Here is a 24,472-nt window from a genome sequence, read left to right as displayed (position 1 = left end):
TCTCTTCCAAAGTAGGCCTATTTGGATTGTATTTGCTGTCCCTTGAAACCAAAACTCGGACAGCGGCCGCTGGGGGCTTAGGGGCGAGCGCCTCCGCGGACTGGCCCAGCACCACACCCCCGCCTGGGCCACGGTGGTACGGTCCGGACTATGACAGTGGGCGGGCGCGGGGGGAGCCATGCACCACACCCCCGCCTGGGCCACAGTGGTACTGTCCCGACGGTGACAATGGGCGGGCGCGGGGTGAGGGTGAGGGAGTGGGGCATCTCAACACCACACCCCCCCCCTGGGCCCCGGTGGTACGATCCGGACTGTGACAATGGGCGGCCACGGAGAGCGCCGTCTCAGCACCACACCCCCGCCTGGGCCACAGTGGCACGGTCAGGACTATGACAATGGGCGGCCGCGGGGGAGCCATGCACTACACCCCCGCCTGGGCCACAGTGGTACGGTCAGGACTATGACAATGGGCGGCCGCGGAGTGAGGGTGGGGGGGGGTGAGACATCTCAGCACCACACCCCATCTGGGCCACGGCGGTACGGTCCGGACTGTGACAATGGGCGGCCAAGGAGGGAGCCATCTCAACACCACACCCCGCCCTGGGCCACCGTGGTACGGTCCGGAGGGTGTCAGGGGACGACCGTGGGGGTGCCGTCGCCAACGGGGGCTTCTCCGTCCCCAGCTGTGCAGGGACGGCCGGGAATCCCAGGCGATCAGAGCACTGAGCAGCGGGTCCCACAGGGCGGTGGCGAGCCGCCGCCGGCTTCCTGCGCGTCACTTCCGGCGCGTCGCTTCCGGGCCGGATGCGGGTACTTCCGCCTGCAGCTCGCCCTGTCCCCTGCCCGGCGCTCGCGTAGAGCCCGGCGGAGGGCCAGTGGCTGCCCCGTGGTCAGGCGCTGCTCGGCTGGTGTGTCCGCCCCTGCCCCGCAGCAGCCACCGCCCCAGGCCCCCGTCTCGGCACGCCCCGGTGGCCGCGGGCCGCCCCGTCTGTACCCCGGAAGCCGCCATCCCCGCCGGCGGTGCGCGGCCACCTTAAATCCGCGCGCCCTTAAGACCTCGATGTGGGCGGGGGCCCTGGGCCAGGAAGCGCGCGCCGGCCGCCTGGCCAGCTCTCCGGGCCACGCCCCCGCCCGCCCCGCCCGGGAGCTCGCCCCCGCGGCCCCCGCCGGCGTCCGGCGGCTGGGGGAGGACCCGGCCGCGGAGCGGCCGAGCGCCCTGGGGTGACCGCTGCCGCCGGCGAGAGCCCCCGGGTGTGCGCCCTGTCCGCGACCGCGAGCGGCAGCGCTGTCGCCGATGCCCGCAGGCGGAGGCCCCGGGCGTCCCCCGCGCCCCCCGGATGCGCGCGGAGACCCCGGCCGTGCTTCCGCGGCCCTGCTGCGACCGGTGGGTGGAGGAGCCGCGGCGCCGGGGGCTGCGGGCGAGCGCGAGGGGCGCCCGAGGCCGTCGGGCCGTCGGGCCTGGCTCCCCGGCTTCCCCTGACGCGCGCCCGGAGGCGGGGCCGCGTGCCGCCGGAGGGGACGGCGTGGGGCGCGGCAGTCCCCGGGATCTGCCCCACGGCGCTTTCCGGGGTTGAGGCCGCCTCCGGGGGTGCGGGGAGGCGCCCCGTCCCGATGGCTTCCGGGCCTGCGTCGCGAGTAGATTTCGTGATGCGCGTGTCTGGGTCCCTTCTCTGAGGGCGCGGCCGGTCCACGCGGAAACGCTGAATAAAACAAACGATAGGGGGGCCCCTGGTGGTCGCCCATCGCACTCGGGGCCAAAGCCCGCCGCGCCGGCCCGCTCGCAGCCCCCTCCCCTCCTCTCATGGCCCCCCCGGACGCCGTCCTTTCGCCAGTCGGCCCACCCTAGGGCCTTTGCACACCCTTGCCCCTCTCGGCCTGAGGCTGTCCCCTCCTTCAAGAGGTCCCTTGGCCCTGAGGCCGGGTAGGGCCGTCCCTTCTCCATCACGCGCCCTGCGCTCCTAGTCACTTTCCACCGCGTGGAGCGTCTTCCCGCCCCCGCTTCGCAGGCCCCACGGCGCGGCCCGCGGTCACCGGCTCCGGGCAGCCGGCGTGGGGTCCCGGAGCGCACGGCCCGGCCGCGGGACGCTCGTCCGCTTGAACTCGAGGCCTCGGCTCCGGACTGCGGAGGGCTCGCAGGCGGGCGCCGCGTTCCCACCCTGCGTCCGCCTCTTCCTCGCCGCACCCCGGGGCCACGCGGGGCGGAGGACGCAGGCGGGGGCTCGGGGTTTTCTGTTTTAAGCCCCCGGACCTGGAGCCGCAGGTGCTGCCGTCCCCGAAAGAGCCAGGTAAAGACGTTTCATCTGCTCTGGAGCCAAAGGGCACGAACGCCCACGAATGCGTTGAAATTGGTGTTTTTTCTGCCCAGGATTTTAGAAAACTGGACATTATAGAATGGCTGCCGTCCTGCCGGTGCTGGTTCTAGCGGAATGTTGGTTTGTGAATTGGGTTGGGTAACGGCCAGTCCGAGCTACAACTTCATCCAGTTCTTTACCTGGTTTCCTGGGTCTTGGGGACGTCCAGGTCGTTTGCCCGAAGTGCTTACCGCTGCTGTTAAGAAAAAAACTTCTGTCTAGAGATGGAGTGTCTGTTCAGCGGCTTTTTTAAAGGTTTGTTTTTTTTTTTAGTAGAGTACAATGTACTTTACCAAAAATATTTAAACTTGCAAGTAACATTTTAAAGCAGAGTGAAACAGTATTAAACAGCATGACACGGGTCATCGAGAGTGGGAGTAGGAGGTCTTTACATTAAAATAACCCGTTTGCAATACAAATGCATTGAAAATTAGAGAAATGCAAAAAAAAAAAGAAACAAAATGTTAGTGGATCTGAGAATCCACCTCCCAGAGCTGACCGCAGTTGGTCGCTTGGCACATGTTCTGAACCATTCATACTTTTAAAATTGGAGCATATTATACAAAAGTCTTGTAACTCTGCTCTGACTTAGTCTGTGATAAATACATTTTTGTCCAAACTTGTAGGGCTACAGTGGCTGCCATGGTAATGCACAGAGTGCCTGTCATGTGAGCGTGCCAGAGTTTATTACAAATCCCTCATTTGACACTTGGATATTGTCCAGTTGCTTGATGTTAAAAATAAAGCTGATTGAACATCTTGTATGTACAAGCATGGACCTTTGTTCGATAGTTTCTTCAGGATCAAGTCCCAGACGTGGATTTTCTGAATTGTAGTGTATAAAATTTATAGATTTTCATACGTTTTATCTAAAACGGCCATGCTGACCATCTGAACCAATCTTGATTTCCTCACCAGGTATTTGAGAACATCTTAAATTGTTTGTTTTAGAACAGGGATTCTTAATCTCAGGGGGACGGGCCCTAGAATTTAGGGGTCTGCAGAATTGGATGGGGGAAGCTGGCATCTTTATTTTCACTAACCTCTCCCTGAACTTTTTTTCAGTGGTGAATGCGCCGCGGGGGTCCCAGCAGCACCACGGCTTTGTCTCTGTTGTAGAGCCCAGGGCACCTTCCCAGCTGGTCCTGCGCCCCTCCCTGCAGGGGTCAGCGGAGGCTGGACCCGTTTAGGCTGTGTCATGCAGTGCAACGCTTTTACCAAGTGAAGATGTCACAGATTTGTTTCCTGTGATGTGTCACTTACCGCATTTCAGTAGACCTGGTTTCCTATTAGTCCTACATGTGCACATTCTTCTGAGGACGGCTCAGGGCAGAAGAGTTGAGCCGACCCCTGGCCTACCAAGGGCAGCTCAGTAGCCAGCTACTGCATGCGAGGCAGAGAAGGCTATGGTTTAGTTCCTGTTATTTGTGCTCTTATCTGAGAGGGAGATGAGGCAGACGTTCATCTCCAGTGGCCTGTGGGTAGCCAGTGCTCCTCATGCCCCACATCCAGCCAGGTCCACCGGTTTCCAGGCAGACTGGGGTAAGGTCAGCTGTTGGCTCTTAAAGTCGATTTTTGATTGTTAGATTAGGGTCGCTGACCTTCGGTCTTTTGCAGGGCAAGAATTACTTCTCACTGAAAGCAACTTAAATCACGTGAACTAAGAAAGAAGAAGGGGCCGTGGAAACACGTGAGCCACGGGCCGGGAAGGCAGCTATGATCCTGGCCAGGACCTTGGTGAGTAGGACCCTCTGAGCTCAGGACCTGATGACCTCCAGCTCCTTCCAGCTTTCGCATGTGATGCCTAGGACAGCCTCTAAGGGTCTCTGCTGCATCCCGGAGTGCGTGATCTGTTCACGATTTAGACTCCAGGCTAGTTCTCGATAAACGTTGATTTCATTCAGTCAACCATCATGCGTGTTGAGAAGACCTGCATGTCACTCCACTCTTTTTGTGTATTGCTACGTGGTATTCCTTTTTACTGCTGTCCAATATTGCATTGTGTGAAAATCCCACAATTTGTGTTTTCATTCTCCTGCGGATAAACAGTTGGGTGTCCCCAGTTGTGGTGATGATGAGCAGTTCTGCTCTGGACATTCTTATATGCGTCTTGCCATGTATACGTGCAGGACTTTCTCTGGGGGAAATTCTCCAGGACGGAATGGCTGTTGTAAGGGTATAAAGCATGTTCACTTTTCAAGATAATGCCAACTTATTTTCCAAAGTGTTTGTACCAGTGTACACTTCCACTAGCGATGTATGAGTTCCTGTTGATTGAAATCTATCCAACAACTCTTGGTATTGTCAGACTTGTTAGTTTTAGCCAATGTGGCATAAAATGCCATCTCACGAGGGTTTTACTTTTCCGTTCCCTGATTACTACTGAGGCTGAGTGCCTGTGGCAGGCATCCCTTGGTCTCACGGGATGACCCCGTGGTCTCAGCTGTGTTCACACCCTCTGTAATCTCCCCCCTTAAGGTTGGGTTGGACTTAGGACTTGCTTGTAATGAATGCCATACAGCAAATGTGAAACGAGGCCATTTCTGAGATGAGGTTACAGAAAGCTTCAGAAGGCTTCCTTCTTGGGTGTTTTCTCTCGCCCCAGCTGGCTCGCTCTGATGAAAGCCAGATGCCGGGTTGTGAGCAGTCCTGTGGAGAGGCCCATATCAGGCAAGGGACTGAGGGAGGCTTTCTGCTAACAGCCACAAGGAACTGAGAAGTGAATGCCAGCCACACCATGTGAGTGAGCTTAGAAGCAGATCCTCCAGCCCCAGTCGAGCCTTCAGATGGGACTGCAGCCCCTGCTGCCACCGTGATAGCAACCTCACGAGAGACCCTGAGCCAGAACACCCAGCAGAGCTGCTACCAGATTCCTGGACCACAGAAACTGAGGGCCTAAGTATTCTTTTGTTTTAAGCTGCCACGTGTGGGGTAATTTGTTATAGGGCAGTAGAGCGCTAATACAGCACCCTTTCTTGGGCTGATTGGTCATTTAGAAATCCTCTTCTGTGATGTGTGTTTTTGCCCATATTTCCTATTGAGTTGTAGGAATTCTTGATATATCCTGGATTTTAATCCTTTGTCACATTGTAACTGTCTTCTCCCAGGTTGTCACTTGTCTTTTCACTTTATAGTGTATTTTGATGAAACAAAAGTTCTTAATTTTGCCAATTTAGTCTGTTTTGTCCATGTTTTCTTTTATGGGTAATGCTTTTTGGGTTTGAGAATCAGAAAGACATTCTCTTACGTTTTTCCCTAAACATAAAGTTTTACACATTAAGTCTTACACAGGAGTACAGCCTGAGGCCATCTTTCTCTGTGTGGCTCATGCGGATGAGGGTAGTCCTGTCTAGGAGGGTGGTTGGAAGGTTTGTTGAGTTAATGTATGTAAAATGCTTCCTCAGACCCTACCTGGTTCACAGTAAGTGCTCCATGATGTTACTAATTATTTCTCTTGAATTGTGAGATGAGGATCCAATTTCTTTATTTCGGGTGTTGATAACAACTATCCTAGTATCATAGACTGACGAAGCTTTCCTTCGTCGATAGCCCGCACCACCACTCTGTCATAGGTCCAGATTCCATGTACACATAGACCTTTTTCTGGACCCTGTACTCTTTTTTATTTGTTTATTTGTCTATCTCTGCAGTGAGTTATCACATGCCCTAAAAGTCCTAGTATCTTGATAGGCAGGTCCCCCCTCCCCCACTGTCTCCTCCTCCTCCGAGGAAGTGTTCCTTATCTTTTACCCTTTGCAATTCTCTGACATTCCCCTTGTAATTAACATGCACCTTGTAGGATATAACTATCCTGTTATTTCTGGACTTTCATCTGGTAGTTGTAGCGTCTGAGTTGCTTGTTAGTCTGATTATGGTGATGGTTGCCTGAGGGTGATTTTTCTGATTCCATCTTTCCTTTTACAGTGGTCATTTGGCTTTGTACCGTGAGGAAGAGCTTTCTCTTCTTCCTCATTTGTTTATCACTGTGGGCACCCGGGTCCTTATTTTACTCAGTAGGTTCTAATCCTTTATTAAGGCCGTGTTCACTTTCCCCCTCACACTGCCCCAGGTCTCACTAGAGGGCATTCCCTCACTGTTGCTCCTGTGTCCTTTTACCGTGTCCCCGTCATTCCTTGAGCAGTTCCTTTCTTTCTGGCTCAACTAATGCCCTAGCCTGGCATTGGCCGTTTGTTCCAGGAGGCTGGTTCATTTCGGTGGAGCGTGAGATTTAGAAACTGATGTCAGGGCAGTGGGTGCGCTCGTCGCTGTTGGGCTGTCTTGCTGCGAGGCCCCACAGTGGACAGAGCTGTGAACAGGTGTAGAAGTAGAGGCATTGTGCACAAGCACATCCGTGTCTACCTCTCGCTATTCCTCTGTCCATCTCTCTCTCAAAACCATGAGTTCTGAGACCTGATGCCTCCACTCAGGCCAGCACCACAGGATTCATTCTCTGCTTCCTTCTTTCTGTGTGCTACTGTCTTCGCCGACAGTAACAAATCTCGCTCCGATTGTCTACAACATATTTATTTATTTGTTCAATCCAGAATTCCTAACTCATGACTCAGCAAAAAAGCCTACCATTTAGAGGTCGGTATTTGTTGAGAGTTCTTTTTGTCTTGAATCTGAGCACGTGCGTCCTAAGTGCTGTGTCAGAAGTTTCTTGGGTTGATTCGTTTTCTCCTCCAGGAGATGACCATGGCTTGACTTCTTTGTTCTTCACCCTTTTTCAGAATTTTTTATGTTTTTATTTATAAACAACATATAACGTTTTGGCGTATTTAACAGCTTTTTGTTAAATACCATACCAAAAATATACCATATTGTATATTTCCTTCCCCGACTCAGTCTTGTTGTGTCAGCGCTCCGGCAGTTGTAAGATTTACCTGTCAGCGCACGTGGCAAGGCCTGTCCTCTGACTGCCCGGACTCCTGTTCCACGAGTAGATGGGTACTTGTTTCTTCCATTCGAAAGACATTTAGGTTGTGCTTTGCTACTAACAAAAATTGCTGCAGGAAGGACCTCGTGAAGCGGATTTTGGTGCGAGTTGAAGGTGCGCACAGCCCCGGGCCGCTGGCCCTCTTCCCGCGTCAGCCTCAGCCGAGCGCTTTGGTTTTCTCTCTCATCGTTCCTTGTCACTTGCAGTGACTCTCGAAAGGTCACATCTGACAGTTTGGGTCTGGAATCTGATGGCATTGGTCTTGTTGGCGGTTTCCAGCGGTCAGTGGGGACGGTCGGCGACAGTCACAGAGCCATGGCTGCCTCGGCGGGGGCGGCTCCAGCGTGGGAGCTCTCCACCTGGCCACATCCGAGAGTCAGCCAAGGAGCTGAAACATCACTGACACAGCAGCTTCTTGCTGAAGGTCTTGATCCGGGGAGAACGTGTGCGTCTGTCAGACGGTGGCTCCTAGTTCCTTAAATCTCTGACCATGCCACGGTGAGAGCAGGCATGTTGGGTCACACGGCTTCTCGGGACTTTGGAGAGGAGGGGAACGAGAACCTGCTGTTAGCAGTAGTTTTGCCCGGGACGTGGTGATTTTCTCAGATGAGAGCTAAGTGAAGCAGGGAGATGCTTGGTCGCGTGGAGCTGGCAGTCCACGCATTTTGAACCCAAGCTTCGTTTTGTGCCTGGACGAGGAAGGACAGCAGATTGCCTGCCCGGGCCTGCAACATGCACCTTTGCTCTTCGTTGTGTTTCTTGGTCCTGTGGGTGTTTCTGGAGCGTCGACTCCTTGTCCTGCCAGCAGATTTGGTTTTGGAAACTCAGCAGTGGCTGTAGGGTACGTGTGACATACACCATGCCAGAGTCCCTGAAGAGAGGGACCTGATGCTGTTGGGGGCCTTGGAATTAGGATTTGGCCCTGACAGGGAGCTTTCCTGGGAGGGTGGAGCCCACAGAGGGGTGGGAAATGTGTCCTGGAGGTGGAAGGGAGCAAGGAGAGAGGGCAGGGCACAAGGCCTCAGGAAGGTGGGCGTGCGGCCAGTCCGGGAGAGGGCCCGGCGGGAAGCCAGGACGCTGGGTGTGCACAGACTGGGATTATTTGGCTCCTGCAGTGAGGAGCCTAGGAGGCGCAGTCTGGGGCCCCCCGGGGTGCTCGGGTGGGGTGCTGTCTCTCTCTGCTCTTAGGGACCCTGCGCCATAACACTGGGCTTTGTTCCTACATTTCACCTCCACTTGCAGCCAGGCGCCTGTTCCTGGCAGGGGAGGAGGTGGTGGGGGAGCACAGACTCCCTACGTCCCCAGCTCAGGGCACAGCCAGTCCAGCTGCAGGGGATTCCTGAGCCCATGGAGGTTTAGCTCCCAGCATGTTGTCGCCCCAAACAGGACAGTCGGACTGGGCTGGTGAAGAGCGAGAGGAGGTGGGCGTTTTAATGGAGACCTGGTGCTGTCAGCGCCCAAGGGGCTGAAGAGCTCACGGTTATCCCAGGGTCAGTAGGAGCCCCTGGAAGGGCCAGGTGCGCCCCTGTCATGGTCTGGGGTGCATTTTGGAGAGGCTGCCCTAGTGTACTGAGGGTTGGGCTGCACGTGGGTGGCCTGGAAGAGCCGAGGGTGCTTGCTGGGACCTCGTGGCACTGAGCTAGTGGGATGACTGGGCAGACCAAGAGTGCTAGATGGACAGACGAGCGCACATTGGGAGCTGAGGGAGGGAGGGGAAGAATGGTTCTGAGTGTCTGGTGCTGCCCCAGCCTGGGAGCAGGGCCGGAGCCAGGTTGCTGGTGTGGTGAGAGCCCCGAGTTCAGTCTGGATCATGCTGCGTTTGAGGCCTCTGAGCGCCTGCAGGCAGAGGAGCAGGGAGCGGTGGGGCAGGTGGCCTGAGCTCCTAGGAGGGGTTTCGGCCGGGAGGTGACAGTGTGCATCCCTCATTCAGTGCTGGTGGGTGGCAGAGGAGCCACCCCCTGGTCACTCAGTGCTGCCAGCTCAACAGCTAAATACCCCCTGCTGCGCACGCCTAGACGTTAGGGGTAAAATAGAACGGGCGCCCTTTCAGGTACGTAACTGAGCCCTTCTAGATAAAAGGGGACCCCAGCTCTCAGAAACTGTGAGCGAACAGGCAGTTCGAGCGGTCAGCCATGTGAGGCTGGCTGCCTGGGCCAGGTGGGGGCAGCCTGGGGACTCAGGTTTGATGTCACAGGGGAAGGAGGTCAGACTCCGGCCCTCCTGAGATGGGGCAGACACTTGTCACTGAGAACCTTGGAGAACTTGCCGAGCAGCACAGGGGAGAGACCAGTTCTGCCTTAGGAGGGGAGGGGAGGGTTCTCGCTTGAGAAATCGTGACCACAGGCCTGAGCACCAAGCAGGTGTAGGTTTGATATGCTGAGGGTTTGTCTAGAAAGTAGCATAAAGTTGGTCCTGGGTTGGTGACACCCCTGGGGCGCCTGGCAGAGGCAGACTCCAAACCTGTTTAAAGGCACACCCTCAGCTCTAGAAGGAATTCTCTCAGCCCAGAGTGCAGGGCTCCACATATCAGGATCTGCTGAAGGTGATTATGTATGAAGTGCACCAGGAACTGTCCCCCAAGAGCCAGCCTCAGCTGACACAGAAGACAGGATTACGTTGATAAGGTCTTTGGATAATGCACTGTCAGAGACTGAAAAATGCAAGATGTAAAGAAGGAATCGAAAAGGAAACAATAAGACGCTATGAGAAAAACAGGCCAATTTGAAGGGGAACTGAGTAGAACACCCATAAATGAAAAATGCCATGATTGAAATTTAAAACCCAGTAGATAGGGCCGGCCCCGTGGCTTAGCGGTTAAGTGCACGCGCTCCGCTGCTGCTGGTGGCCCGGGTTCGGATCCCGGGCACGCACCGACGCACCACTTCTCCGGCCATGCTGAGGCCGTGTCCCACATACAGCAACTAGAAGGATGTGCAGCTATGACATACAGCTATCTACTGGGGCTTTGGGGGACATAAATAAATAAATAAATAAATAAAATAAAAATTTATAAAAAAAAAAATAAAACCCACTAGATGGATTGAAAACTCAATGTCTCTGGCAGTGGCAGAGCAGTCCTCCCGTGAAGAGCAACTCGAAATGCTGGACAAAATATTAAAAAGTCAGTGAGGGCCTGGGAGAGCCCAGCCGGAAAAGTTTTTGTGGGACCAAGATCCATGAGGGGAGAGGCCCAGGATGGTGGCCCCTCTCCTCCGTGGCTTTGGCTGGTCCCAGAATGGGTGGGAAGGTGCAGACCCCTTGTGACAGCCTCAGGGAGCAGGTGGCACAGACCTCAGGCTTGGGCTGAGCTGAGCCAGCTCAGGGGCCAGGGGTCTTGGGGCGACGAGACGGGGGTTCTGGGTCCTGCCCTGCGGTGAGGGGAAGGCAGCCAAGAGGATGGGACGCTACAGCCAGGGCTGCCCGCGTCCCAGGGCAGTGGACTAACACAGTAAGGAAATAAGGCCGAAATTCCATGTTTGCATTTTTCAAATTATGTTAAATTGGTCATTAAAATGTGGAGGACGTTGAAATGTTCACAGACAGAACTAACACCTTTGCTTTTCTTGCTGTTTCAGCCTGTGCCCCACACTTTTCTGGGAGAGGCATGCCACCAGGATCGCCGCTTCCTTCCCTCCTGGGTTCCCTGCACCTGGGGAGTCAGCATGACCCATGCTGGCCGCTGTCCTTGAGATAAACGCCTTTCTCTCGCTGTGGCAGCAGCATGTCTGTGTCAGGAAAACCCCAGGCAGCGGCTGAGCTCACCCCTGGCCCCGAGGAGAAGGCAAGGGGAAAGCCGCTCTTCAAGTGGGGCTCTCTCTTCGGCCACCGAAGTGAGAAGATTGTCTTCGCTAAGAGTGACCGAGCCCCGGAGGAGAACATGCTCACCATCACCATCACGGAGACCACCATCATCGAGTCGGACCTGGGTGTGTGGAGCTCCCGGGCCCTGCTCCACCTCACGCTGTGGTTCTTCTTCAGCTTCTGCACCCTCTTTCTCAACAAGTACATCTTGTCCCTGCTGGAGGGGGAGCCCGGCATGCTAGGTAACCAGATCCTTAGCATCCGGGGCCGAGAGCCGAGGGGCCCTTGCGCTTGTGGGTCAGTGCGTTATGTGTGACAAGCGCAGGAAAGAGCCAACAGCCCCCTAGAGGGAGGAGGAGAGCTTGGGAGACGAGGGTGCCTTGGGAACATGGAATGGCGTGTTCTGTCTGCCTGTGCACTAGGAAGGGAAATAATTCTCTTTTTTCAGCTTGGCCCCTTCGTCTCCCTCCTTCAGGTGCTGTGCAAATGCTGTCAACTACGTTTATTGGATGCATTAAAATATTTGTTCCTTGCTGTTTGTATCAGCACAAAACCCGGCTTTCTTATCCACCCAACTTCATTATGATCATGCTGTTTGTGGGTCTAATGAGGTAAGGAATCTGACATTTTTGGTTGAGTGTCTAAGTGTTTTTATATATAAAAGATCTTTCCCATCACTAAGAATGTGAAGTCAGCTGACTGACATGATTAACTGATGATAGGTGTGTTTTCAGTGTAAACATTATAAAATTATAAGGGCTATATAGATTTTAGGACAACAAATATATTTGGTTTTGTGGCTTTAATGCCACATATATTTGATCAGATTGTTTCTGGAACAGCCATGAAAGCAATTTAATGATGGTTTAAGAGTAATATGCCTCCTCCTCCCTGGGGCTGATGCTCTGGTGACGGTGGAGCAGCAGAAGTCTTTGCAGGTGGGTGGCAAAGCCGTTTCCTGGAGGGCCCGGCCTAGAGGAAGTGGCGAGGAAGGCCAGTGAGCAGGAGGAGGCAGGAGGAGGAGGAGAAGCGGGGTTGGGTTGGAGGTACCTGCGGCCGGGCTAGCTCCTCAGCGAGTGCGTCTCTCCTACAGAAGAGCTGATCCGTCCTCACCTTCTGTCGGCTTCTTAGGTTCACCACGGTGGTTTTGGGGCTCGTCAGCCTGAAAAACGTGGCAGTCTCGTTCGCTGAGACGGTCAAGAGCTCTGCGCCCATCTTCACCGTGATCATGTCGCGCATGATCCTAGGCGAGGACACAGGTGAGAGGCCCCCTCCGGCTGGCACCCACTCCTTACCCTCCCCCTGCCCACCTGTGCCTGGCGTGGCGGCTCCATCCGGGCTGGGGTCACTTTCACGCTGGCGAACGCCGTCACTTCTCTCCCGTCTTCGTAGGGGTCACAGGCTGCCTCATTCACTTCAGGTGTTTTTTCGCGTCTGCTGCATGGGGGTCAGAGGCGTTCCGGTTGGTGGGGGCAGTAGGAGCTGGGAAAGAAGTGATGACCAACCTCAGGGGCCATCCCTTATCCCAGGAGGATAAGACTGTCTTCCGCGCCATGCGAGGTGGTGCCTGGTGGCAGGAGGGCTCAGCTCCGGCAGGCGCAGTGACTTGTCCTAGCTCCCCTGCTGGACGGAGCGCCCGACTGCCCTTCCTGAGTTGCCACCCACCTGCATCCTTCCTGGCCCCTCTGACCGCCTCGTCCTTGTCACTTCTTGCTCCTCTCTGCTTTTCAGCTGTGCTTCTCCGTCCTCCCCAGGGTTCAGCACATGGGATTTATTTACTCATCTCCAACCTTTAATGACAGGCAGGCTGTTTCCAGCTAGTTACACGTTACACACACTCCCTGTTTCTCCTACAACCTCTATGAGAAGGAGCATATCCGATATTGTTCCGTGAAAACAAGCAAAGTGCAGAATACTGCATATAATATGTAATCTTTCTAAGACGAGCACTAATAGATGTAGATATGTACTTGCTTCAATTAGGAAAATGGCAAGATCCTAAAATAAGGCGAGTACCTACCGTAGAGGGAGGGAGGAGAATTGCTGAGGGGACAAGGACACAGCTGGCCTTCTCACAGATGTGCCTTGGGAGCCATGCAGACGTTTTAGCTGATGGTAAAGCAAAATCAAGTCGCGTCATTCCTAAAAATTATAAGCAACATGAAACAAATGAGCCTGATTGCACATCAAGCTGGTAGCTTAACCACACAAAAAGGTTTATTTCAAATGACTTTAAGACATGATTTGCCTTCCAGCTGTGGTGGATAAGCTTGTAGCAAAACAGCTCTCTTGCTGAGAACAATTAGAAATTCTTGACAAAATTTAGGAGAAAGAAATGTGTTGGGAGGCACTGGAGAGTGGCCGAGGTACCAGGACTCATGGGGCCAAGATTTTGGGGCCAAGAGTCACCCAAAGAAGTGACCCCGACCTCCCCTCCACACAGGGGCATTTGCTAATTCTCGAGCAGCGCTGGGAATCTGGGCGGAGCAGCCTCATGGGGCTGAAGAGCAGGAGCCGGTAGGGTCTGCCAAGGGGGGAGGGCCCGGACTTTCATCTGGGACCCAAATCTAGGGAACCCTATGGCTGGAGGCATCTGTCACACCTGGACTGCATCCCAGCAGCAGAACAAGTCCTTCCTGGAGGAGGAGACTGCACTCACGGTATCTAGCTCTCTCTGTGCCTTTCATACTTAATGTGCGTCATTCAACAAAAATTTCCAGGCAGACCAGAGGACGAGACCAAATGATGGAGAACCGAGAGGGCACTCGAGACGCAGATCTCCCCCACCCACTGCCCCAACACACCTTTCTTATGCTCCTGGCCTCGTGACTGCTCGGGGCCTGTGGCTTGGCTGTGTTGACTGACTCACAGACTCGTCAGTTCACTGATCTTCCTGAGGAGTCTGAGTTACTGCTCTGGACAGCACTGTCCTGTGACGGGGAGAAGACCGCTGCCTGCGAGGTCAACATAGAGCGTCTGGGGGCTGGGCTTTTATTCCCTGTTCCTAAGCACAGAAGGCTCATACCCTCGTCTGTTTTGAGCTTCCGCATAAACTCAGTGCTGTATCTGGAATGAAAGCAGAGGTGAAGACGAGGTGTGGTGCCCCGTTTCCAGCGCGACGGTGCGGGCCGCACCCGTGATTTTCCATCGCACTGAATGGATTTGTTTACCATTCTTGTTCAGGTTGTTAGATTTCAGAACGAAGCTAAGAGGAATAAAGTCGGCCGGTCCGGTGGTGCAGCAGTTAAGTTCACGGGCTCTGCTTCAGCGGCCTGGGGATAGCAGGTTCAGATCCCGGGCGCAGACCTACACGCCGCTTATTAAGCCATGCTGTGGCAGCGTCCCATATATAAAAGAGGAAGATGGGCACGGGTGTTAGCCCAGGGCCAGTCTTCCTCAGCAAAAAAATAAAAATAAAATTTAAAAAAGAGGAATAAAGTCCACGTGGGCACTCATAGAAGCCTCCCTGCTTCAGGCTTTAAATGGCAGCCCTCCCTGCCCCTGGTTTTCCCTTTTTAATAGAATTACCTGGCCACTGTCGACCATCTCATTCACCTTCCTCATTTTGCAAGTGAGAAGTCGTGGAACCATGGGTGCGTGCACGGAGGTGGGGTTTCCAAGCGGAGGGCTCGGGTCTGGTTCATAATGCCCCCCAGGCCCAGCAGATGCACCTCACAGAGAAACAGCCTCCTGAGGTGCCTGGCTCTGGAGGGGTAATGGGACTTATTTGTAGACGTGGACTTTCATTTGCAGTATTTTCCCTCCCACATAAAGAATCTGGTAGAACATGTACTTGTTTGCAGATTAAAGTGCAAGTCTGTAGCTTTCATAGAGGGGGTAGAAGCAGCCTTGGCACCTGGACAAGAGTTTGCAGCCAGGTGTACTGATTCCTGCCGTCTCTTGTGTGTGTTATGCCCTTTCAGGGTTGCTGGTCAGCCTCTCCCTTATCCCGGTCATGGCAGGGCTGGCGCTGTGCACAGCGACCGAGATAAGCTTCAACATCCTGGGGTTTTCAGCTGCGTTATCCACCAACATCATGGACTGGTGAGTCATGAAGAGCGTGGGGACACGGTGTGCTCGAGAAGTAGCGCTCGCCTTCCGTCACCTGGATGGTGGGTATTTGCATCCAGGTTAACTCAGTCACTCCCCGTATTCAAAGCTGGGTACGTCTGATGCTGTCTTTTCCAAATAGAAAGCAGTAAGTGCCCCAGTAAGGTCACTTTTTCTCAAAAAAGAAGCCAGAATTTGACGATACATGGTCTTAATACTTGAAAACACTCATCGTAGGGATACAGGTAGCTGATAAATGCTGAAATGCACAAAGTAAACACAGCCCTACCCACATAGGAAATATGTGTGCATTCAAGCTAAAGAAAACAGAAGAGGCTGTCTTATAGCTGGAACAAGGGGCGGTTCCTGGAGTGGTGGCCAGGAGCCCTCCGGTTGTTCGAGTGGCCCCTCTCCTGCCTAGTGGGTGGTCTGTGTCCTGCATTGCCACTGCAAAGAGGGCAATGAGAGCTGGACTCATGTGGTGTGGACCTGTGGCCGGATGGCAGAGGAGAAGTGAGGAAAGGCTTTATTGTCCTGCAGTAGGAGAGGGGACAGCATCACATTTCGAGCGGCTGTTTAGATTAGTCTAGAATGGGTCGTCTTGCATATGGGCTGTGCTGTTGAAGGCCACACTTACACCTCAGCAAAACCTGTTCTTTCAGAATTACTAATCCCTTCTAGGTTTCTCCTATTTCTGAGAAGAGAGGAGGCAACAGCATGGGTATCCAAGAGTTACTGCTGCTGTTACCGCTAAAGTGGAACAGGCCCACCTTGAGGTTTTGAATAATACTGCTAAGTAAAAACAAAAATCATGTTTAATTTCATTTCTTACACTTCACGTACTTGGTTCCAGCTTTTTCCCTCTGCATTTGTAGCTCATGGAAACAATGCGGGTGAGATCACATGTTCAGTTTGCATCTCACTTTATGACTCAGTGTGATCCTGCGAGCATTGCTTCCTGGCTGGACTTGGTCCAGAAGCCAGAGTTCTGTGACCACCTCCTCATTCACCTCGCAGATGCTCCACGACTAAAGGATTCTTCTGTTTAAATCTGCGAGGAGGTTTTTTTTGACACGAGTCTCCGTCTAAGTTTCTGACTGTCCTGTAGTGAAATCCCTAGGCGGGAGATGGAGCCGGTGAGCTTCTCTGAACGGCTCCTGATCTGTGCTCTCAGTGTTTCTGAAACGGTTGTTAAGGTTTATGGTTCCGTCGAGACAGCTTCTGTCTGATTTCATCCTCGACTAAATTTTTTCATTACAATAGAATAAAGCCCTGCTTCTAGAGTCCAGAGGGCAGAGTCGTTAGTTAAGTGCCAACTCCTGTGTCCTGAGGAAGCTGGATGCTGTTTAGTTTTATCCTTGGCTGTGTGTGAGTTCTCCGTGGTCCGTCTGTCCCGTTCAGGGGTTTTGTCTGTGTTTTTCTACACGTTGCTACGTGTGTTTTCTACTTCATGTGCTTAGTTTTGTTCACTTGCGCCACATGTTGGGTCCCTGGGTGCCCAGCCCGTGGCAGTTGCTGATTTACGGGAACTCTTGGTTCAGAGTGGGGTTTTATGCAGCACTTAGAGCAGGGACTCTGGGATCCTGGGATCCTCTGACACCTAAGAGCTGGGCGACTTCAGGCCTGTTGCTCAACCTCTCAGTGCCTCGGTTTGCCCATCTGTAAGAGGGGACAGGCATGGTGCCCGCTCGTGGTGGAGTGATGCCTAGGAAACGCCCAGTGTGAGTTGCTCACAGCAGACATGCAGTGGCCGGCCGAGGTGCTGACCAGCATTGTCACTGCTGGGAGCCACAGCGCTTCGTCTGCTTGCCGCTCACGCTAACTTCCTATATTGACGGCTGACCTCTTCTTTTCTTTATTCTAGTTTGCAAAATGTTTTTTCAAAAAAGCTCCTGAGCGGGGACAAATACAGGTTCTCGTAAGTATCATTAACAAGTGAAATCTCCAATTTCATGCACCGGAGAGGACCCCTGCCCATGGGGAGAACAGGATGCCCTGGAGACCGAACACTTTTCCCATCTTGGCTTAGGTGGCGTTTAAAAGAACCTTGTTGGGCCGGCCCCGTGGCTTAGCGGTGAAGTTTGCGCGCTCCGCTGCTGGCGGCCCGGGTTCGGATCCTGGGCACACGCCGACGCACCGCTTCTCCAGCCATGTTGAGGCCGCGTCCCACATACAGCAACTAGAAGGATGTGCGACTATGACATACAGCTGTCTGCTGGGGCTTTGGGGAGAAAGAAAAAAAAGAGGAGGATTGGCAATGGATGTTAGCTCAGAGCCGGTCTTCCTCACAAAAAATAAATAAATAAATAAATAAAGTACCTTGTTGAAACTTGCAATTAAAAAACTCACTGTTTTGGGGCCGGCCTGGTGGCGCAAGCAGTTAAGCGCGTGCACTCCGCTGCCAGGGCCCGGAGTTCGCCGGTTCGGATCCTGGGCGTGCACTCACTCACCGCTTGTTAAGCCATGCTGTGGTGGCGTCCCATATAAAGTTAGAGGAAGATGGGCATGGATGTTAGCCCAGGGCCGGTCTTCCTCAGCAAAAAAGAGGAGGATTGGCAGATGTTAGCTCAGGGCTGATCTTCCTCACACACACACACAAAAAAACCCACTGTTTTGAGCTACCCCATCAAGGCACCTGAACAACCAGCTCTTCTGTGGCTGCCTTTTAATTTCCGGTAGCCGTGTAGGTTGGCTCTGTCGCACCCGGGCCCTCCTTGTCCTCCCAGGAGAATAGAAGCTTCTAGTGTGCTTGGGTACTTTAGAGGGTTCTTGCTGTGGAGTATCTGGGTTGGAACCTGGCCTCTTCCCGGCGTGGACAGAGGGTCAGGTGCCTCTCTTGCCCCGCAGGGCTGCCGAGCTGCAGTTCTACACCAGCGCTGCGGCCGTGGCGATGCTGGTTCCAGCCTGGGTCTTCTTCATGGTAAGTTTCAGGAATGGGACGCTCCTTGTTGCCTGCGCTGCCGTTTATCCTCAGTGAGTCAAGAGCCGAATGATTTAAAACTCCAGGGCACGTGGCTAGCTCAAGGTGTTGTGGCTTTGCTGAATTGTTCACAGAGAGTCAGTGAACGTGCCTCCAAGGAGAAGGGAGAGAAAGTGGAAGCCAAACCTTGGCGGGTCTGTGATGCGAGTTCCTGCCCACCGGGGGCAATCCACAGCTGTAGGAGTTTTCTGAAATTTGTATGTGAGGGTTTTTAGACTTGCTTATTTTTTATTATTATTGTTATTTTAAAGTAACATATGGCTGCCGTAGAACAATCAACAGGGCAGGAATATGTAAAACAAGAGAGAAGGTCTGTCTCTGGGTCCCTCCCAGTCCTACTAGAGGACCCCTTTCCAGAGGCATCTGTGTGGCTAGAAACATACTCATGCATGCCGTGACATAAATGCTTAACGATGCTTCAGTCACGACAGACCACATGTGCAACGGTGGTCGCACAATTTCAGTACCATAGAGCCCACCTAGGTTTGTGTAAGTACAGTCTGACGTTCCCACAACGACGACATCGCCTAACGACACGTTTCTCAGAACGTGCCCCTGTCATTAAGCGACGTGACTGTACGTGGTAATGGTATGTAGTGTGATTCTGTTAGTCTTATAAAAGAATCTTATATATCTGTGCGGACCTTCTTGTTTTTAACACAAATGGAACTGGGCTGCCCCGTCCTATAATCGTGCTCCTGGTGTGGCTCTGCCCTAACCCATCACTGCCCCGTGGATGGATGTTTGATTGCTTGGCGCTTTTCCCTGTTACGTACACACAGCAGGGAACTTCTTGTGTCATGTCTTTAGCAGATGAGGGTGTTTCTCTGGGACACATTCTTGGAATTGGAATGGTTAATTGAAAGAATATGCACATCTAAAATTATTTTTATTGTAAAATATACATACATAAAATTTACCATTCTAACCATTTTTAAATGTACATCCAGTATGTTCACATTGTTGTGCAACCATCACCACCATCTGTCACCGGAACTTACTCGTCATCTCAAACTGAAACTGTCTCCATTTGACACTAACTCCTCATTCCCCCTGTAGGGGAGACAGAACTTGACCTCTCCCCTCCCAGGTTCTCCAGCTGGGCCTGAGAATTCAAACTGACATAAATTAAACTGACATGAAGACAGATTCTGAGGAGACAAGCACACAGATTTATTTAATATAAGCTTTATGTGACACCGGAGCCCTCACGAGGCAGCAGAGACCCAAAGAAGCTGCAAAACCTGAGCGTTTTCCTGTTCAGTTGAACAAAGAGACAATTGTGGAAAAGTAACTGGACTGTGTGGGCAGGCTGCCGGAAGATGGCAGTTGTTTCAGCACGGTCTGTGCGCAGAATTCTCACGGCCTGACTCCTGTCCTTGAGGATTCGACTGTTTCTTCCCTGAGGGGGTTTCCTGTTCTGCTCTCAGGAAGAAAAAGGGAGCTCAGAGCATCCTTCTTGCACCTGCTGTTTTCTAATTGTCTTTAGCTGAAAACAATCCTTATGCCAAAGAGGCATATTCAGGGGAAGTGTGTTCTGAACTCCTTCACCACCCCACCCAGCCGCTGCACCCACCATTCTCCTTTCTGTCTCTATGAACTTGACTACTCTAGGGACCTCATGTAAGTGGAATAGCACAGTATTTGTCTTTTTGTGACTGGCTTATTTCACTTAGCATGTGCTCAGGGTTCATCCGTGTTGTAGCCTGTGTCAGAATTTCCTTCCTTTTTAATGCTAATACTCCATTGTATGGATAGACCACATTGTGTTTATCCATTCATCCTTTGAGGGACAGTTGGGTTATGTCCACCTCTTGACTATTGTAAATAATGCTGCTATGAACATGGGTGTGCAAGTATTTCTTCAAGACCCTCTTTTCAGTTTTTTGGGTATAAACCCAGAAGCAGATTTGCTGGATCATATGGTAATTCTCTTTAAATTTTTTTTTTTTTTTGGTGAAGAAGACTGGTCCTGAGCTAACATCCCTTGCCAATCCTCCTCCTATGTTTAATTTTTTTCTCCACATCATCATCGACACTTGTTATTTTCTGTTTGTTTTTGGGATTTTTTTTTTAATAGTAGACATCCTCATGGATGTGAGGTGGTATCTCGTAGGGTTGATTTGCATTTCCGACAGTTAGTGATGTTGAGCGTCTCTTCACGTGCTCGTTGGCATGTGTATGCACATGTTTAAAGTTTTGATAAATGCTGTTCAGTTGCCGCCCTGGAAGGCTCTCTTCAGAGCTCTCTTCCACCTCAGCTCATTTACCAGAGGACTGGGTGGCACTCTGTGTTTCCATGGGTGATTGATCACAAGAAGAGGGCCCCTGCAGAGCATCATGTTTGTCCTGGCACATAGGGTCTGCCTGTGATCGGGGGGAGCGGGAAGAGCTTCAGTCTCAACCAGGATGTCGCGTTGCTGCTGCTGACGGACGGCGTGTTCTTCCACCTGCAGAGCGCCACGGCCTACGCCCTCATGGGGGCAGTTTCCCCTGTGACTTTCAGGTGAGCATGGGGACCCCCAGCTTATCTGCAGAGGAGAAGACTTGGAATCTGGGTGTGTTGATGAAAGATATTTGTGATTGCAGAATGCTGTTGTAACGACTGGTCATGCATCATAATTACTAGGCAGTTTTGTATTGGTGCTATTTGAAATACAAATAGGAAGTGTGTGAAATAGATTTTTAGGGAAATCCCCGCTAGAAATGGTTACATTAGAGTCGAAGTTGTTTGGAGTAGTTTGAGTATTCTTCTGTCTAGACCAGCACCATCCGTGGAATTGCCCACAGTGATGGAACGCTTGGTCACTGCGCTGTCCAGGTGGGGAGCCATGGGCCACATGTGGCTACTGAGCACCTGAAATGTGAGCACAATGAGGATCTGAATTCTTAATTTTATCTAATTTTAATCACTTTAAATTTGAATAGCCACACGTGGCCATTGGCTCTGATACTGGATGGCACAGCTCTGGGAACTTAGAGGTGAGCTGAACATCTCATTAGCTTCTTTTCACTTCCATAACTGGACAGATTTAATGAAAGCACAATTTAAAGACTGGAGAGTTTTCGGTAACAAATAGAAAGGAATGTGCCGATGTCCCTAGCAGGCCTAGAAATCCATGTCCTGATGCCTGCAGCTTTGGCTACATCATACTCTTGCGTGGTCTTTTTTTCTGTAACTCCTGAATTGTCACCAGAGAGAAGTGGAATTGTCCCTAGATGTGATTGAATCTTGCTACTGTTAAGCCTCATTGAGCCGCACCTGCAGCAGCCTCAGTTTATCCAGGCGTACACGCTGTCGCCACTCTCTGGAACAGCCCAATCCTCTCTCTGCTTGTTTTCATCTGGCTTGGGCCAGGACAGTAAATACTCACATCCACCTGAGCCCAGCAGCTGTGCAGTGCACGAGCCACGTACTGCAGCTCAGGAGTCAAGGAGCAGAACCATCCCTGTGCAGGTCCGCAGGTGCTGTGCTGTGGCTGGACCGCTGCCCATCCAGCCCTCACGTTTCCTGGGTCCTGAATAGCAGGTGTCTGCAGGAACATCACGAGCAGTCGTGATTTCTGAGTTCTTCTGGAGCTCATGGTGGTCACTGCCCCTGTCACACATTCTTGTTTCTGTTTGGGGCAAGGAGTTATTTCCAAATATTCCTGCAACTTTGTTTTTCAGTGATCATTAGTGATGGTTCAAAAAAAGATAACAGAAAACCAATTTTTTTAAGAAAATAGCTTTTTTGTTGTTATAAGAGCAATACTTACTCATTATAGAAAGTTTGAAAAAGGCAGAAAAGTACAAAAAATAAAGTTTAAATTATCCACAATCCCAACCCCAGAGACAACACTGTTGACATTTTGGTGTATTTCACTTTATTTTGACAAGTCCTAGCATTGTCTGTACAGCGCTGTCCTTACCTAACAGACAGTCTCTCTAAGAGACCGTTGCTCTTTGGTGCTGTAAAGTATCACAGGTGTGTGCGAAGTTTTCTTCTCTTTAGAGAGCAAATGGAAGTATTTAGGGGTAAAGTGTCATAATGTCTATAATTTACTTTCAAATATTTCAGTCAAAAAAAGGATGAAGCAAATGAGGCAAAATGTTAATTATTAAGTCTAGAAGATGAGAGTATGGCTCTCATCATTTCCCTACGTCTCTGTTCAACGTTTTTCCTAATAAAAAGTCCCCCCAAAAAAGAAAGAAAGAAGGAGGGGCAAGGGAGCAGGCTATTAAAGGCGTCCTCGGCCCCGCCCTGCGCTCAGCTGCCACCGTGCCAGAGCAGCGCTGCCGTTCGCCTGGCGTGTGCGGGCCGTGGGGCTGGACACAGGCCTGAGTGCAGGCTGTGACCCTCTCTGGCCCTCCTCTGTCCTTACAGCGTTGCTAGCACCGTGAAGCACGCCTTGTCCATCTGGCTCAGTATTATAGTTTTTGGCAACAAAGTCACCAGCCTGTCAGCCATTGGCACCGTTCTGGTAACAGCTGGCGTCCTGCTCTACAGCAAGGCCAGGCAGTACCAGCGGGAGGCAATGCAGAGCCTCGCTGCAGCCACCAGCAGGACGCCGGAGGATGACATGGAGTCGCTGGTCCCTAAGGACCCCAGACCACACCACTGAGCTCTGGAAACCTCAGCCCGTGCCGAGGGCCCTGAGGCGCCACCCACTGCTGCTGTCCTCCACGCTGACACGGGATCCCCTCCGCCTCTCCTGCTCCCTGGAAACCAGGCTCGGGGACACCCAGCCTCCACAGGTCACAGTTGGAGTGCAGGAGACTGGGGGATGTATAGCCTTTCCTGCTCCATTTTTGGGTCTTCAGTCAAAACTGTCAGGAACTTGAATGGGGAATCCCCGATGTCAGCTCCCTAGGGTAGAGACCAGAGCCAGCTGCCACTGAGCCATCACCAAATAATGTGAAAACCGCGTCCCGCTGACCCCATGCTGAGCACACGGGAGGGTGTTGGGACCAGGGACCAGCCTCTGCACACCTCTCGCCGGGCAGGCAGTTCCAGCTGCAGGGAGGCCAGGCCCAAATTCCTCTGGGGGGGACAACTGTGAAGCCAGAGCTGGGTCCCAGTGCACGCCCCTCCCCGCTTGGTGCAAGCGGAGGGAACCCAGCATCCCCAGGCCAGCCATCCAAGGCCACCCGACTCCTCAGCCATCTGGGGAGACTGCTGTGCTGGGACAGAGGCCACTTCGCCCACTAGCTAGGCACAGAGGTCACAGCAGCCTGAGAGACCACAGAGCTGGGCAGAGTGGGGAGGGGACAGATAGGGTGCAGACAAAGGGTCCCCTGCTGCTGAGGGCGGGGCATTGGGCCCTTGCCTTGCCACCGTTCCACCTGAGGCGTCCTCCCACCCCAGAGCTGCCAGCATCTGGCAAGGTACCACTTGCGGACAGGTCATTCGTGGAGGGGAGGGGTGCCCCACCCCCTTTCAGAGTCTGTGCTACACTAAGGCCCCTACCTCCCAAAGGTCTTGTCCCTCACCTGTGGCCAGGGCTCTGGCCAGTGACCCCCGATGTGGTGATTTCCGGCCCTAGAGGTTGAGGACAGACATCTTCAGTGTTTAACTTGGGGCAGGGAGATGCTGACATTCTCTCTTGTCCTGGGCTCGTGTATGTAACGAAGGCTGTGCTGAAGGGCTCCCGTGGGTGCGCTTTCTTCACTCAGCTGGTCAGGAGCCGAGCCTTAACTTGGTCTCATGGAAGAGGATGTTGCGATTTTCCCTTGTGAATGGATGAGCAGGGGGAGCAGTGGGAAGAAGGTTTGCAGTGTTTTCAGTTTTTGTTATGCTGCACTTAAAATGACAGTAGTTTTTTAAAAAGGAAGCACAGGCACAGATGCTCCTGGGATGCACCGCCTGTGCAGGGTGAGCCCCCTCTGAACCGCAGCCTGCCGGCCGGGCCCCTCCCAGAGCCTGTGTCGGCTCGAGGCTCCTGACCTCTTCACCTCATCCCTCATCTCGCCTCCTGGTGGGATTTCTGATCAGACCAGGTCCATCGCCAGCCAGTCCTTGAGGCCCTCCCCATTGCTCCAAGCTCGAGTTGTGGGGCTTATCAGATGCAGCCCAACTAGTGGCCATGCTCTGGCCACCTGGCTGTCGGAAGCTTGCCTGCTGGGACTGAGCGAATTAACTGAGGAAAGGAGTTGAAGGCACTAATTGTTCCCTAAGTGTCATTCCCCTCCCTGCGGTTCAGGTCCTTGGCTCCCATAATTGGTTCACTGCTTTTCCAGTTGGCTTCTCAACTGGAAAATATAAAAACAGCCCGTCCTGTAGGTCAAATGTCTTGGTAACAAAGAGCAATAATTACGTCTCATTAAGTTCTGCCTACCTGAAAAAGTTTGCCATGATGATGGATGAAAATGAGG

At 52.7% G+C, this 24,472-nt stretch overlaps 1 protein-coding gene across 7 annotated transcripts; it reads left to right on the top strand.

The window, feature by feature from the left end:
- The first annotated feature begins 233 nt into the window (after positions 1 to 233).
- On the top strand, positions 234 to 24,472 carry SLC35E2B (solute carrier family 35 member E2B). 7 transcript variants are annotated; one of them, XM_058552674.1, is made up of 10 exons: positions 237 to 375; positions 10,863 to 10,889; positions 11,005 to 11,213; positions 11,564 to 11,699; positions 12,220 to 12,347; positions 15,012 to 15,132; positions 17,003 to 17,056; positions 17,986 to 18,058; positions 20,479 to 20,624; positions 22,485 to 24,472. In XM_058552674.1, exons 1-10 carry the CDS (start codon positions 320 to 322, stop codon positions 22,720 to 22,722), a joined length of 1,188 nt encoding a protein of 395 aa, XP_058408657.1. In that variant the 5' UTR covers positions 237 to 319; the 3' UTR covers positions 22,723 to 24,472. The 7 variants fall into 7 exon arrangements, with proteins under 7 accessions (XP_058408658.1, XP_058408657.1, XP_058408652.1 ...); XM_058552669.1 differs by having other exon boundaries at positions 242 to 375; positions 11,005 to 11,330; XM_058552670.1 differs by lacking the exon at positions 237 to 375 and adding an exon at positions 1,189 to 1,384 and having other exon boundaries at positions 11,005 to 11,330.

This window comes from Diceros bicornis, chromosome 13 (assembly GCF_020826845.1).
Source record: "Diceros bicornis minor isolate mBicDic1 chromosome 13, mDicBic1.mat.cur, whole genome shotgun sequence".
Lineage (NCBI taxonomy): Eukaryota > Metazoa > Chordata > Mammalia > Perissodactyla > Rhinocerotidae > Diceros > Diceros bicornis.
Note: the sequence above shows the minus strand (reverse complement) of the source record. Positions and strands in the feature narration are given on the sequence as shown.

What these genes read in the sequence shown, in the direction of transcription:
- SLC35E2B (XM_058552669.1), top strand. Translation starts at nt 320, where the DNA reads ATGGGCGGCCACGGAGAGCGCCGTCTCAGCACCACACCCCCGCCTGGG. An exon ending in CCCACACTTTTCTGGGAGAG is followed by an intron (nt 10,890 to 11,004) that starts GCATGCCACCAG and finishes TCGCTGTGGCAG; the next exon opens with CAGCATGTCTGTGTCAGGAA. An exon ending in GGGGGAGCCCGGCATGCTAG is followed by an intron (nt 11,331 to 11,563) that starts GTAACCAGATCC and finishes TCCCTCCTTCAG; the next exon opens with GTGCTGTGCAAATGCTGTCA.